This window comes from Bison bison, unplaced genomic scaffold (assembly GCF_000754665.1).
Source record: "Bison bison bison isolate TAMUID 2011002044 unplaced genomic scaffold, Bison_UMD1.0 scf7180017864032, whole genome shotgun sequence".
NCBI classification, from domain to species: domain Eukaryota; kingdom Metazoa; phylum Chordata; class Mammalia; order Artiodactyla; family Bovidae; genus Bison; species Bison bison.
The window spans coordinates 920,667-934,687 of NW_011494604.1; the positions used below are offsets into that span (position 1 = coordinate 920,667).

Sequence of the window (14,021 nt, forward strand, 5' to 3'; positions counted from 1 at the left end):
GGTGGGCCTGGCCAGGGGACCTTGGCTTCAGGCCTCCGACATCCCTCCCCAGGCCCCCTGCCTGCACCCACCCGCCCAGGCTGGGGACAGATGGGCTCCAGCTTACGGCTCTGCCCCACCCGTCTGCTCAGGTAACACAGGCATCTGCTCACAGCTTTAAAAAATTAAGGGAAACACTGCATCACTTTATTCATTTTTATCCCATCAAAAATCATTCATCACAACTTGAAGTTTGCTCTTCTGGGAGATGAGAACAGAGAAATCTCTATAGCCTGACCACCCTAAACCCTTTATGGAACAAGGTGGGGTATAAATGAATAAAAAATTTCCCTACCCTGAATTCCAGAGGCCCAGGGTGTCCCACAGAGAAGTGGGAAACTGTCAGGCAGAAGAGAAGGAGGAAGGAAGGATGATCCTAGAAAAAGGGTTCTCTGCAGGCATAACCAGGCCAAGGTAAGTGGGGAGGAGCGGACCAGGGAGGACAGTGTGAGCACAGGCAGGAGACGTAACCCTCCCAGCTTTCTGGTCCATGCAGTGGGGATCATCACAGGACCTACTGCCTGGGGTTAGTTATTGTGAAGATTAAATGATTTATTACATGTTTCACATATCTTACAGGCTTCCCTGGTGGCTCAGATGGTAAAGAATCTGCCTGCAATGCAGGAGACCTGGGTTCGATCCCTGGGTCGGGAAGATCCCCTGGAGAAGGGCATGGCAACCCACTCCAGGATTCATGCCTGGAGAATCCCATGGACAGAAAAGCCTGGTGGGCTATAGTCCATGGGGTTGCAAAGAGTCAGACAGGACCGAATGACTAACACTTTCACTTAGATATTTTACCACATGAATGAATGGCCATTTTCAAAATGCTTCCACAAGGTTCAGAGCAAAGGCATCAGGATTTATTTATTTATTTGTTTATTTAAGGTCTAGTTGATTTACAATATAGTAGTTTCAGGGGTACGACTTAGTGATTCAGTATTTTTATAGATTATACACCATTTAAAATATTGGCTTTATTTCCCTGCACTGTACAATATATCCTTGTAGCCTATTTATTCTATACATGGTAGTTTCTCTTAATCCCCTACTCCTATCTCGCCACCACCACCCCTGCCTTTTTCCCTCTCCTCACTGGTAGCCACTAGTTTGTTCTCTATGAGTCTGTTTCTGTTTTCCTATATTCATTCACTTTATTTTTTATATTGCAAATATAAATGATAACATTCAGTGTTTGTCCTTCTCTGTTTCACTTATTTCAAAGGCATCAGGATTCTAAAAGCTACATGTAAAACTGGTGCACCCTGAATCAGGTGGGAAAATGGCATTAATGCCAGCTTCCTGACTGCAGTGCTGTACTGTGGGCAGGCAAACTGTTACCACTGGGGAAAACTGGGTGAAGGGTATAAGGATGGGATCTCTCTGTATTACTTCTTAGAACTGCAAGTAAATCTACCGTTGCGTGCACCCTAAGTTGCTTTAGTCGTGTCCGGTTCTTTGATACCCCATGAACTGTAGCCCTCCAGGTTCTGCTGTTCCTGGGATTCTCCAGGCAAGCATACTGGAGTGGGTTGACATTCCCTCCTCCAGGGAATCTTCTTGACTCAGGGATCAAACCTGCGTCTACTGAGGCTCCTGCATTGCAGGTAGATTCTTTACTGCTGAGCCGCGTGGGAAGCCCAAATCTACCATTATCCTCAAATAAAAAGCAAAACAACGACTCTGTTTGCTAGGAAAATAAGGTCCACGCTCTTAGATACTTGTACATGTAGAGACTACCTCAGAGAGGACACATAAACTCACACACAGCATGCCTCCAGTCAGGGGTCCTACCTAGTATACTGGCAGGGGGCCGCTCTGCTTTTCCCTTTTGTACCTTCTGAATGTTATATCGTAACACATATCTGATACAAAATAATAATTTCAAAATAAAACAATAAAATGCATTCAACCCTAGCTTCTTTTTTTTTTAATTAGTTTATTTCTAATTGAAGGAAAATTGCTTTACAAACCCTAGCTTCTTAATAGCCCTGTCATGTTGGCAGCCCAGAGAATGTAACCCAGACTTTACAGATGAGGAAACTGAGGTTCACAGGTCAAGGTCACCCAGGACAAGAACACAGCTCATCTGGGCCAGAGCTCTGTCCTCCATTACACATGGCAAATGAAGGGGTGGGGCCGCTCAGGAGAGCCCCGAAGTCAAGGTTGGTCAGCTACAGAGTGCAGCCTGGAGGTGCCCAACCCCTTGGCCGTCCTCCCCTGCCCCAGACCTGCTCAATCAGAACTCCCAGGGCAGAGGGCTTCTGAGAAACACCAGTGCAGCTGGAGATGGTAACGTAGTTTGGCAGAAAACCTCAAACCCTGAGGTTCTAGGGGGCCTGGATTTTAACCCCAGACTCTGTTGTTATCTTGCTATGTGATCTCAGGAAGGTCACCTTCCCCTCTTGGGCCTCTGCTTCCTCTTCTTTAAACTGAGGGCAACTGGATTAGGCCAGAGATTCTCAAACCTCAGTGTGCACCAGGCTCAGCAGGAGGGCGTGCTAACACACAGGCTGCTGGGCCCCACCTTCAGAGTTTCCGGTTCATCAGGTAGGGTCCGAGAATTTGCACTCTAACAAGTTCCCCAGTGGTGCTACTGCTGGTCCTATTGGAACAGACCATCTCTAAGCTCCCTTCCCAACCAGAGCTGGTGGTCTACGATTTTGTGAGATTTCTCTCCTCCTAATTTACTCTGCAAAGTTTCCATAAGTCCTTCAAGAATGTATTATCCCTAAATACTGGACCTGGGTCTTGGGGGTAACTGATATGGCAAGCGGGAGGTCCTTCATAAAAGCACACAGCCCATGGCCCATGGCCCATGGCCCAGGTGCAGGCAGCCAGCCGGCCAGCAGGGGGCACCTTCTCTGCGTGGAGCTCCCAGGGAGGACACCAGCTCGGTAGGTTCTGGCATGATGGCTGGGATGCAGGCTAGGAGGTTGACAGCATGCATTCCTGCCCTTAATAACTGCCACACCCTGGGGAATGTGGCTTGCTGAGATGTGGCGATTACCTCCTTGCCACTCCCCTCCAATGCTTCCTTTGCTGGGGGACAGGCATTCAGGCACAGAGAGAGTGTCTGGTAGAGAGGAACAGGGACCCAGGATGAGGGGTTGCCCACAGAAGGTCATCCCAAATAATATTCCCTCTGCTCAATGTGCTTAGAATCCATCCCCCAGTCCTGGCCCCAACTCTCCTGTACCTCATTACCTGGCTCCCACGATGAGCTGGTTTCTGGAAGGATCCAGAGCGAGCTGGGAGAAATCTTGGGCTCCAGGGTAAGTGAAGTTAGAGACCCATGGCTTCAGATCTGGGGGAGGGAGAGGCAGTTGTTCAGTTACTGTTGGACTAGGGGCTCCCAACTGTGCCAGCATTGGACCCAAGAACGGAAGGGCTGCAGTGAAGTAGGGGGCACCTCGGAGATCTGGGCTCCACCTGCCCACCTCTGTGAGCAGACAGCTAGGGGACAGGGAGTGGGGGTGTTGTCACTGCTCCTGCTTTGCTCCCTCGCTCAAAGAAGGGCTCCACCCATCCCCTAGCTGCACAAAGGAAACCTGTAACCATCCTTGACTCCTCAAGACCCTCACCAGCCGCACCAAACACACTGGCAAGTCCTATCCTCTGAAATCCAGCCATCTCGCCCCTGTACCCTATCCCCCCGGCAAGCTACCGTCATCTCTTGTCAACAGCATCCTAAGCGGCACAGCTTCTACTCCTGCCCCTCCAGCCCATTTCCCACAAGGCAACCAAGCCATCTTTCTAATATGCAACTCTAGCTGTGTCACTCCCCGGCTTAGAACCCTTTAATAGTGCCCAGTTTCCTCCAGGCAGTCACAACTCCTGTGAAGGCCTTTGGTTTCCAGCCCCACTGTCCTCCCAAGTAGAAGGAATGCCCAGCACATTAGTTATCTAGTGCTGCACTGAAAGAATGATGCTTCAGCTTATACATTCCTTCTCAAACCCTCTACCCCAGCCACACTCAACCAGTGCACATCTCCAGATCTATCCCACCAGAGCTTGAGAACCTTTGCAATTCTATTCTCCCTCAGTGCAACAGCTCCTATGTGTCCCCATCCTCACCCCACCTCCTCCAAGAAGCTTTCTCTGACTCCCCCACACAAGTCATAGGCTCCCATAGACCTCTACTTGACTGCCATCAAAGCCCCTATCTCACTGGTGTCTAATCTGGTAGTTTGCCCTGGGCGACAAGGAAGATCTTGCTTCTGGGATCTCTAGCCTCTGCCTAGCACCCAGAAGTAATTGATTAAATGTATGAATAATTGTCAACTGTCTCTTATACAAGAAGACTCGGGTTTTCAAACAAGACTCCACAGAGGTGGAAGAAAGGGAGGATGGGTGGACAGTGCCCATCTCTGTCTCCAAGGAGGATCATCCCAGCCAAGGCCAAAGTCTCTCATGAGGACTGGGTGGGCAGAGGAGACCTTGCAGCCCTCTGGATGGATGGGGCAGTGGTCATGGGAGGGTACATCTGGGAACAGTGCCCAGATAACTTTCCCTCAAAATGGAAGCTCACTTCCCCCATGCGGGCTCACAGCCCCTTCACAGCTTTCTTTCAGCCTCTTCCTCATGGATGCGAGGGAACTGACTGGTGAAGAGAGAGTGCTGTGCTATGAGCAGAGGAACTTTCATACTGGTAGGGTAAAGATGATGGGGAAATGTGAGGAGGCCCTGAGCTTTCTTCCTCTCAGTGCATTAGTAACTGGCTCCCAGAAGGCCCAGGGGAGAGGGCAGGGTGTGTGTGTGTGTGTGTGTGCGTGTGTGTGTGCAATCCAAGGGAAATAAATCATTGCTCATTATCCCTCCGACTACAGAGTAAAAGCAGCCCTTCATTTCTGCATGACAGGCAAACACTTAATCGCTCCCCGGAGAACTGAAGGTTTTGCAAGTTGGATGTTTTTCAGAAAACTGAGATATGCACCATTAAAAAAAAAAAAAAGGAGAAGAAAGAAATTCTGCAGCAAAATGAAGCAGACCCTTTGTGTCTGCCTCTGCCCTCAGCATGTGGCTACAGACTGGCACAAGCCATCATGAAGTTGCAATGGCATTTGGGCGATCTTAGTATGGGGAGTGGATCTGGAGACAACTAGGGTTTTTAGTTGATCTCAGGGCCACTCTCAAAAATCCGGATAGGATATCATAGTACCTTAGAGACTAAGCCAAAGGTCCTCCTCCTCCAGGAAGCCTTCCTGGATTATAACCTCTCCACCCTGATCTTATTTTGTTCTATGTTCTCTCTACGCTTCCAGTTCCCTTCACATTGTATGTTTTTGTCACTCTGAATGTGCTCATCTGTTTTCTGGGTGGTGTGTGTGTGTGTGAAGGGTTTGCCTGTCCCCAGCATACTGGGTGCTCTCCAATAAGAGCAACAAGTCACACTTTAATCCCCTTCTTCCCTTCTGACAGGGATGTTTCAGATGCTGAACAGAGGAAGAGGTGGCCTGACTGGTCTGCAGCAAACCAGGAGAAACTCCATCTGGAGATGGCTCAGCTCAGCCTTCATTACAGCCCTTTCTTGAGGTGAGGGGAGAGGAAGAGGAACCGGGGCAGGAGCCAGGATGACAGTGGGAGGTGGGGTGGAGGAGGGGTGGTCCCTTTCCGTTTCTGACCCTCTTCCTTACCCCAAAGTGACTGACAAGGGCAAGAGGGAAGGGGCGAGGGAGGAGATGCAACGGGCTCAGCGTGGTGATCCTGGGGGAGCCGTCTTGGGAAGGGAGCCAGCTTCCTCTTATTAAACAGGCAAAGAGGACCAGAGGGAAAGCTGTCGTTAAAACCCCAAGCACGTTCTGAGCACCGTGTGCAGTGAAGGCTTTGGATGGCAACTTTAAGAGAAAAATGACATTCTCCATGATGCGCCTGTGATTTTAATTATAGTCAAATCAATTACCCACTTTGTGGATTAACCACTGTTAGTGTTAACCCCATAGTGGCTTCTCCCTGCCACCTAGAAAGGCCAAGCTGTGGTGAAAGGAATAACATGCAGGCCAGAGAGCAACACAGGTGGAGCCCCTGAAAAGAAACCAATAGGAGAAAATTCATCCTTACGAAACAGAAACATGGCTGTCAGATTCTGTAAGTGGCAGCTCCTCTGGGGGTATTTAGGGGTTATTCACAGATCAGCCAGGTGTCAGGGCAGAGGGAAACTCAGAGCTACAGGGTTAGAAGCTTACTGATCAGTCAGAAGTAAAGTGTAACATCAGAGGGGGTCCCGGAAGCTGGGGCTTGGTGCTGGGCTGGATTTGGCAACTGGAATACGGCATCACCCAGCACAGAGTCACCTAATATGAATGCAGTCCCTAGTGTGTGCCCTGCAGAACTAAAGGATGGGGCGGCGGTGGACAAGAGGACCAGCCCTGGCCCAGGACGAACTGCGCTGGGGGACCAGAGGGAGTGACATTTAAGGAACAAGAAACAGGAGTACTCAAAGGAAACACCTCTGAGGCCCCACAAAGTCCAGCACCGTGCCTAGAGTCAGGTATTGGGTCTAGGGTTGGAGAAAAATTTGGTGAATAGACAGGAAAACTCAAAGTTGTCAGAAAAAGGGAAGGGTTGAATTTCAGGGAGACCAGAAGGCCTGAGGAGGGAAAACAAAGATGACTCCACTCTCTGGGGCTGTCAGTCTAGGATGACGGACCACCTCCCCTCTCCTGGGACTCAGGGAATTCCTGTCACTTCACGTCAACTGTCTGTGTCAACTCTAACCTCATTCATTCCTTCTGAAAGGAGGTGGGGTGGGAAGTCAGTTTCATTCAAGTACTTTACAGCTGAAGATCAGAACTGGTGCCAAGGAAGCCAAGTTTTTAAGGAACACGTCTTTACATCTCTCCACCCTCGTCCCATCACACCCAGTTTGTACCAATACAGACCAGCCTGGCCGGGCAACAGGGATTCCCCTGCTCTCCTTCCACTGTCTCTGCTCCCAGATCCAACCATGCCCCAGCAAAGCCCCTGAGAAGAAAGGGTTCATTAGGAGCTGCCACAGGGGGGTCCTCATATGACAAGGCCAGCCTCAGAATCCTGCTCCTCGGTCCTTCCCATCAGCAGCAGCCACCAGCATGCCAGGAGCCATCAGAAGTCTGAGGGTGTGCGTGTGTTTTGTAGGTTTAGGGACACTGCTAATTTACTTTAATCCACTTAAGCCTTCAAAGCCTCGGATCCGAGCTCCAACAAGACAGCACAGAGAAGACGGCTGGAAACTCTCCTCCCTGAGCGGGAGCCAGTCCACAGCTGGGAATCCCGCACATCTGAAAGGCCCCAGCCTCCCCACCTTGCTGCCCCAGCTCCTATCCATACTGCCTTCCCCACTCCCCAGACCCCATGCCTGCCTCAGTCTCATGGATTCATTTCTCCACTCTGGTTTCTATCTTGCCCCTCTAAGCTGGCTGTGTGGAATCTCACCGGACAGGCTGCCAGGGCACCTGAGTTTGGAGTACCTGCCCTCTGCCCCGGGAAGTTCGAAGAGCCCCGAATGGGAGTCAGGAGGCCAACACTGAGACCCAGGTCTGACAAATCCCTCTAACCGTCTACACCTCAGCCCGCCTTTTTGTAAACAGAGATGAGTCCTTGCCCTGCTGTGCTGCCAGGGTTATTGTGAAGAGGAAAAAGCAGATAGTTTATCAAGCTTAAGAACCTGGGGACTACTGAGACCACATCTGCTGATCCTCATGTGAGCTGCCACATAGGTGATGGATCCTAACACCCCTAGTGACCCCCAAATTGGCTAACAGGTCGAGGGAGAACATGCAAGATGCTCTGGTATTTGTGTTTTATTTTTAGATTATCATCAAATATATACCCTCATTTTAGAAACTCTTATTGAGAACTTATGGACCCCTCAGAATATGTCCAGTGATTCACAAACCCCAGCTTGGGAAAGACTTTAACAGGACACTCTCACGAGCAGAAGGAAGCTTTCCAGAGATCTCCAGGCATTCCCTCATGTGTGAGTCACCCTCATTCTTCCCCAGGGAAACCAAGAAGCAGAGCTCATGCTGCCAGAAGAGCTACAGCTGAGATGACCCACCAACCCCTGGCCACCCCACCCTGGGCAGCCACAACCTCATTCTCTAGCAATGGAATTCTAGGGAAGGACCCCAGGGAAACATGGAGAAAGAGTTGAAGGAATTGTCTGCAGACAAAATCAGATCCTCCAGCCCACTGCTACCCATTCCTCTTACACCTACCCCCAGAGGAAGAGTCTTCATACCCTACAGAAAATGACTTCCAACATCCAGAGAGACCCTGCAGAGGGCCCACCTAAGTCCTTCAGGACACAGTTACTGCAAGAAAGGACCCAGCGGGAAGTGGCTCTCACCTGCAAAGGCCACGATGGGGTGTTCCCTCAGGGAGCACAGCTGCTGCTCACCACTGGCTTCACCGGCGACATCCTGGGAGCTGGCGAGGTGCACTAGCAGCAGTGTGATAGCCAGGGGTCCTGGGAACACCATGGTGGGCCCCTCTGTGGTGCTGGCTCCGGAGGCAGGCTGGGCGGAGACCTGCAATGCAAACGCTCACTCACCACGCGCTCCCTCAGCAATGCCCACCTCTCCCGATTTCCTGTGTGCTTGTCAGTGGCCCCGCAGGATCTGTTTGTTTGTTTAAATGAAATTTATATTTTATTTATGATACTTAAGAGTTTGCTCTGCTCCAGTAATATAAAGTTATAGATCATATCTTGAAAGCTAATTTCCCTCGTAATGGTATTCTGGACAAAACTGACAAATTATAGAGCTTTTTCTATTATGATCCCAAATGGTTTAAAATTTATTTTAATGATAAAGGTGGTATCTTAGGGATTTTAATAAATGGAGTTAGGACAAGTGGGTAGCCATTTGTAAAAAGATAAATTTAGATCCATAACTCTCACCAACTAGGGAAAATTCCACTGGATGAAAGATTTAAATGTTAAGGATAAAAGCAGAAAAATACTAGAAGAAAATGTGGGCAGAATTCTTTATAACCTTGGAGTGGAGAACCATAACTCAAAATCCAGAAGCTATTAAACAAAAGATTGACAAATTTAACTACATAAAAATCACGAACTTCTGCAAGCTCCTCCCCACCCCCTACAAAAAACAAACATCCAGCAAAATCAAAAGGCAAATGACAAACAAGGGAAAAGATTAGCAGTTTGTGGCAGACACAAGGGGCTAAGATCCCTAATATATAAAGAATTCCTGAGAATCCAGGGGAAAAAGACGATAATCCAGTAGAAAAATGGCAAAGAATATAAATTCAAATAGGGCTTAAAAATATGAATGACACTACTCTCATTCATAGTAAGAGCAACTCAAATTAAAAGTTGAACTGAGGTAAGCCTGCTCATATATCAATTCCGCACACATTCAAGTGAGATGACAACTCTTGGGGAGGTAATGGGAAAGGGGTGCTCATAAGCTGCTGGAGTGCACGCATGCAAAGCCGCTTCAGTTGTCTCTGATTCTTTGCGACCCTATGAACTGTAGCCCACCAGGCTCCTCTGTCCATGGGGATTCTCCAGGCAAGAATACTGGAGTGGGTTGCTGTGCCCTCCTCCAGGGGATCTTTATGACCCAGGGATGGAACCCATGCCTCTTGTGTCTCCTGCATTGGCAGGTGGGTTCTTTACCACTACCCCTTACAATGCTGGATGGTGTACAAAATGATACAACCCCATGGAAGCGGACCTAGCAACATCTGGCAAAACAACAGAGGCATGACCCCCTCTGACCTAATTCCCTGGAGTAAACCGGTGCTACCCGAAGTGTGGTCCACAAGCTGTGACCACTCTGAGGTAAGATAAATGAAGAATTTGGATAGTGTTTTTTAAAACCTTTATGGTAATTTGACAGGGTAATTTTTATGTCTATTGGATCTAATAACAAAATATGTGGACTTGTATTTTGCCTAGTTTTTTTTTTTCAATTCACTTCTTAAGAAATTCGCTTTGATTGAATTTTACGTAAGTATCCATCTGCTGCTGCTGCTAAGTCGCTTCAATCGTGTCTGACTCTGTGCGACCCCAGAGACGGCAGCCTACCAGGTTCCCCCGTCCCTGGGATTCTCCATGCAAGAACACTGGAGTGGGTTGCCATTTCCTTCTCCAATGCATGAAAGTGAAGAGTGAAAAGTGAAAGTGAAGTCGCTCAGTCATGCCCGACTCCTAGCAACCCCATGGACTGCAGCCTACCAGGCTCCTCCATCCATGGGATTCTCCAGGCAAGAGTACTGGCGTGGGGTGCCGTTGCCTTCTCCAAGTATCCATCTGCAGCAGACTGCATATGGGAAAGTAAAACCTGCTCCTTCACCATAGTTAGTTAAGAAACAAGAATAGGTGACTGGTACACCTGCAAAGTGACTTATACACGAGATTATTCCTTGCGGCATTTTTTTTTTTTAATGACAAAAGACAAGTAACAACCAAATATCCAGCAAATGGAGACTGCTTAAAAAAGCCATGGTGTATCAGCTACAGAAAAGAATGGGGGGTTGGTCTTCAGATTTTGTTGTGGAGGAGTCTCCAGGTATATTAAGTGAAAAAAACAAGGTGCATAACAGTGTAATATGCTGTTACATACTACATGCTACACTTTGTGTAAAAAAGAGGGTAGAAATAAGAATATATATTTATATTTGCTTATATTAGCATTACAATACAGTGGAAAAAATAAACCCAAACTAATTTTAAAAAAAAAGGACACTTAAAAGTAGCAAAATGGTGATCCAGGTGTCTCAATATATACTTTTTATATAATATTTTCACTATTGAATATTAAATGTGCTTAATAACATCTATTCAATTAAAAAAAAAAGCTGGCTTAAAGCTCAACATTCAAAGACTAAGATCATGTCATCTGGCCCCATTACTTCATAGCAGATAGATGGGGAAACAGTGACAGACTTTAGTTTTAGTTTCTTGGGCTCCAAAATCACTGCAGATAGTGACTGCAGCCATGAAATTAAAAGACAAAGAAGGAAAACTATGACCAACCTAGACAGCATATTAAAAAGCAGAGATATTACTTTGCCAGCAAAGCTCCATCTAGTCAAAGCTATATGGTTTTTCCAGTATTTATGTATGGATGTGAGAGTTGAACCATAAAGAAAGCTGAGCACCAAAGAATTGATGCTTTTGAACTATGGTGTTGGAGAAGACTCTTGAGAGTCCCTTGGACTGCCAGGATATCCAACTGGTCTATCCCAAAGGAAATCAATCCTGAATATTCATTGGAAGGACTGATGCTGAAGCAGGCGCTCCAATAGTTTGGCCACCTGATGTGAGGAGCTGACTCATTGGAAAAGACCCTGATGCCAGGAAAGACTAAGGGCAGGAGGAGAAGGGGACGACAGAGGATGAGATGGTTGGATGGCATCACTGACTCAATGGACATGAGTTTGAGTACGCTCTGTGACTTGCTAATGGACAGGGAAGCCTGGTGTGCTGCAGTTCATGGGGTCGCAAAGAGTCAGACATGACTGAGTGAGTGAACTGAACTGATTCAATAAAAATTTTAAAAATTAGTGTTGGTTCCTTAAAACTTCTAATACACAGAGTTGCCCAACAGTTCCTCTGGAGCCTGACTCAGACACTCTGTATCATGTCCCACCTCTCTCCTTCCCCAGTCCATGCAGTGTGTCATCAAGTCCTGTTGACTCCACACCCTTTACATGTCCCGAACTCACGAAGTAGCCTCCTTGGTGTCACTTTCATTATCTGTGAAGTGAAAGGTTGAACTAGATCAGGGATTCCCGGCTGGGATAGCAGCAAATTGGAATCACTGGAGGTGGAGTCCTGGGACCAGTAGGTGAGTGATCCCTAAGGTGATTCTGACAAGTCTCCCCAAGGCTGAGAGGCCCCTGGGGTTCCTTGATGCTCAAGATCGTTTTTACTCCTAATCTCTCCTCTCTGCCTCTACTTACCCCAGGTTTGGAAAACTACAGCAGGATGTCTCTTCCTATTTCTCCTGTGTGTAAAATAAGATAAAACCTATCACTGCATTGATGCAAGGCTTCGAGGAAGCATCCCTGTGACCACACAGTCCGTGAACCTTTACCCTGCCCCATCCTGCACCTCACAGGTCATTAGCCCCCAGAGCACCTCTTTAATCTCAATCTCAGGCTCAACTGGCTGTTCCTTCCCAGGAGAGCCTGGCCATCTCTCTGAGCAGAAACCCTCTGGGAGGGAGATTTGGCCCAAACTTACTCCCTGGAGCTATTTTTCACACAGCTGTTCACAGAACTTATTCCTCAGTGCTAAGCTGGGTCCTTCCTGCTGCAAAGGGTTTGGCACTGCTCTCCTGTCCCGGGTGCCAGCATCTCCTTTCCTTGACACGGATTCCTGGGCTCAAGAGACTGAGGGATCAAAGGGCAGGGCCAACTCTCTAGAGCCAGTCAACCTGAGTTTAAATTCCAGCCTTCTCCTTACCAACTGTGCAACTCTGAGAAAGAATACTTAACCTCTCCCTGCCTTAGTTTCCACAAATTGGGAGTGAGAGTAACAACATCAACTCCCTCAGCATCTGTAAAAGTTAAGAGAGTTACAAGTGGCTGCACCTGTGGGTTCTGCATCTCACCAATATGGATTGAAAATATTCTGGAAAAAAATTCCAAAAAGTTCCAAAGAGCAAAACTTGAATTTGATGTGCCCCCAGCAACTGTTTACATAGCATTTAAATTGTATTTACAACTATTTACATGTCATTTACATAATATTAGTAATCTAGAGATGATTTAAAGTGTATAGGAAGATATGCATAGGTTATAAGCAAATACTGTACACCATTTTCTATTAGGCAGTTGAGCATCTGAGGGTTTTGGTATGGGGAGAGTGGTCCGGAACCAGTCCCCCATGGATGCTGGAGTGTACTACCTCTTAAAGGCATAGAACACTGCCTGGCAGACAGTGAGCATTAATTAGAGCTATTCTGGTGCCCTGAGGGAAGAGGAGCAGGGAGGCCTGGGAAATTCCCTCATGTCCTTGGGCTGGAGGCCTTTCTGTTTTCTCCTCTACTCTTTTTCCTTCTCCTTGCTGTGGGCCTGGACTGTATGAGGGGCCTCCTTCCCTCTGGTCAATAGGGGGCACAGGCAGAAGATGGGGAGGGGGAGGCAGGGGTGGACAGGAAGCAACAGAGTGGGCTGCTGCATCCCTCCACGGAAGGTCAGAGCTCCTTTCCTACAGCATCTCTGCCTCCAGGTTTCAACATCACTCCCTCCTTCCTCCCTTCAGGCCTAGGGATGTACCACACCCCTGGTTATCAGCCCCAGGGTACCGCACAGTGAGCCTTCCCATATGGTTCCCCAAGCCCTTCCCACCCCTCTGTAAACAGTTCCTTTATTAAACTGCCCTCGCATTTCCCAATTTGTGTGTGCCATCTGTTTCCTGTGGGGACCCTGGTTGATATTAACACCTAATTGGCGATGTTCAATACATATGCAAATATCATCCTTTCGGACTTTAGCTGGGGCTTTTCTTCTATCAGCTCCTCAGGACATCCAAGGCAGTATGACAACTGCTCTCCCCCCATTATTCCCAACCCTCCCCTTGTCCGATGGTTCTTTCCAAGGCTTCTGTGCCACCCCGAGTCCCCAAGCCTAGCCCTCTGTGTGGCCAGATTCTGGGTTCCTCCAGCCTGAATTAGGCGGACATCCTGGGGCTTCCCAAGTAGTGTTAGTGGAAAAGAACCTGCCTGCCAATGCAGGAGACATAAGAGACTCAGGTTCCATCCCTGGGTTGGGAAGAGGAAATAGCAACCCATTCCAGTATTCTTGCCTGGAGAATCCCAAGGACAGAGGAGCCTAGCAGGCTATAGTCTATAGGGTCGCAAAGCGTCGGACATGGCTGAGGTGACTTAGCACACACACATGCCCGCACCTGGGCCCCTTCCTCTCCCCTGGACCCCAGGCCTACAAGTACCTAATTTCTGCAGCAGAAGTTCCGCTCACATTATGGTTTTCATGTAAATATGTCCTCCAAGTCCCTCCTGAATCAA

The 14,021-nt window shown here is 48.2% G+C and overlaps 1 protein-coding gene across 1 annotated transcript in view; it reads right to left on the minus strand.

Annotated features, from left to right (window-relative positions):
- The window catches only part of SEMA5B (sema domain, seven thrombospondin repeats (type 1 and type 1-like), transmembrane domain (TM) and short cytoplasmic domain, (semaphorin) 5B), a 124,498-nt gene that overhangs the window by 30,670 nt on the left and 79,807 nt on the right, over nt 1-14,021 (minus strand). The window contains exons 2-3 of the mRNA XM_010834267.1: nt 8,369-8,549; nt 3,247-3,346 (exon numbers count right to left, since the gene is read on the minus strand). Of these exons, the coding sequence (XP_010832569.1) occupies nt 3,247-3,346; nt 8,369-8,501 (233 nt within the window). The 5' untranslated portion in view covers nt 8,502-8,549. The remainder of the gene's footprint in view (nt 1-3,246; nt 3,347-8,368; nt 8,550-14,021) is intronic.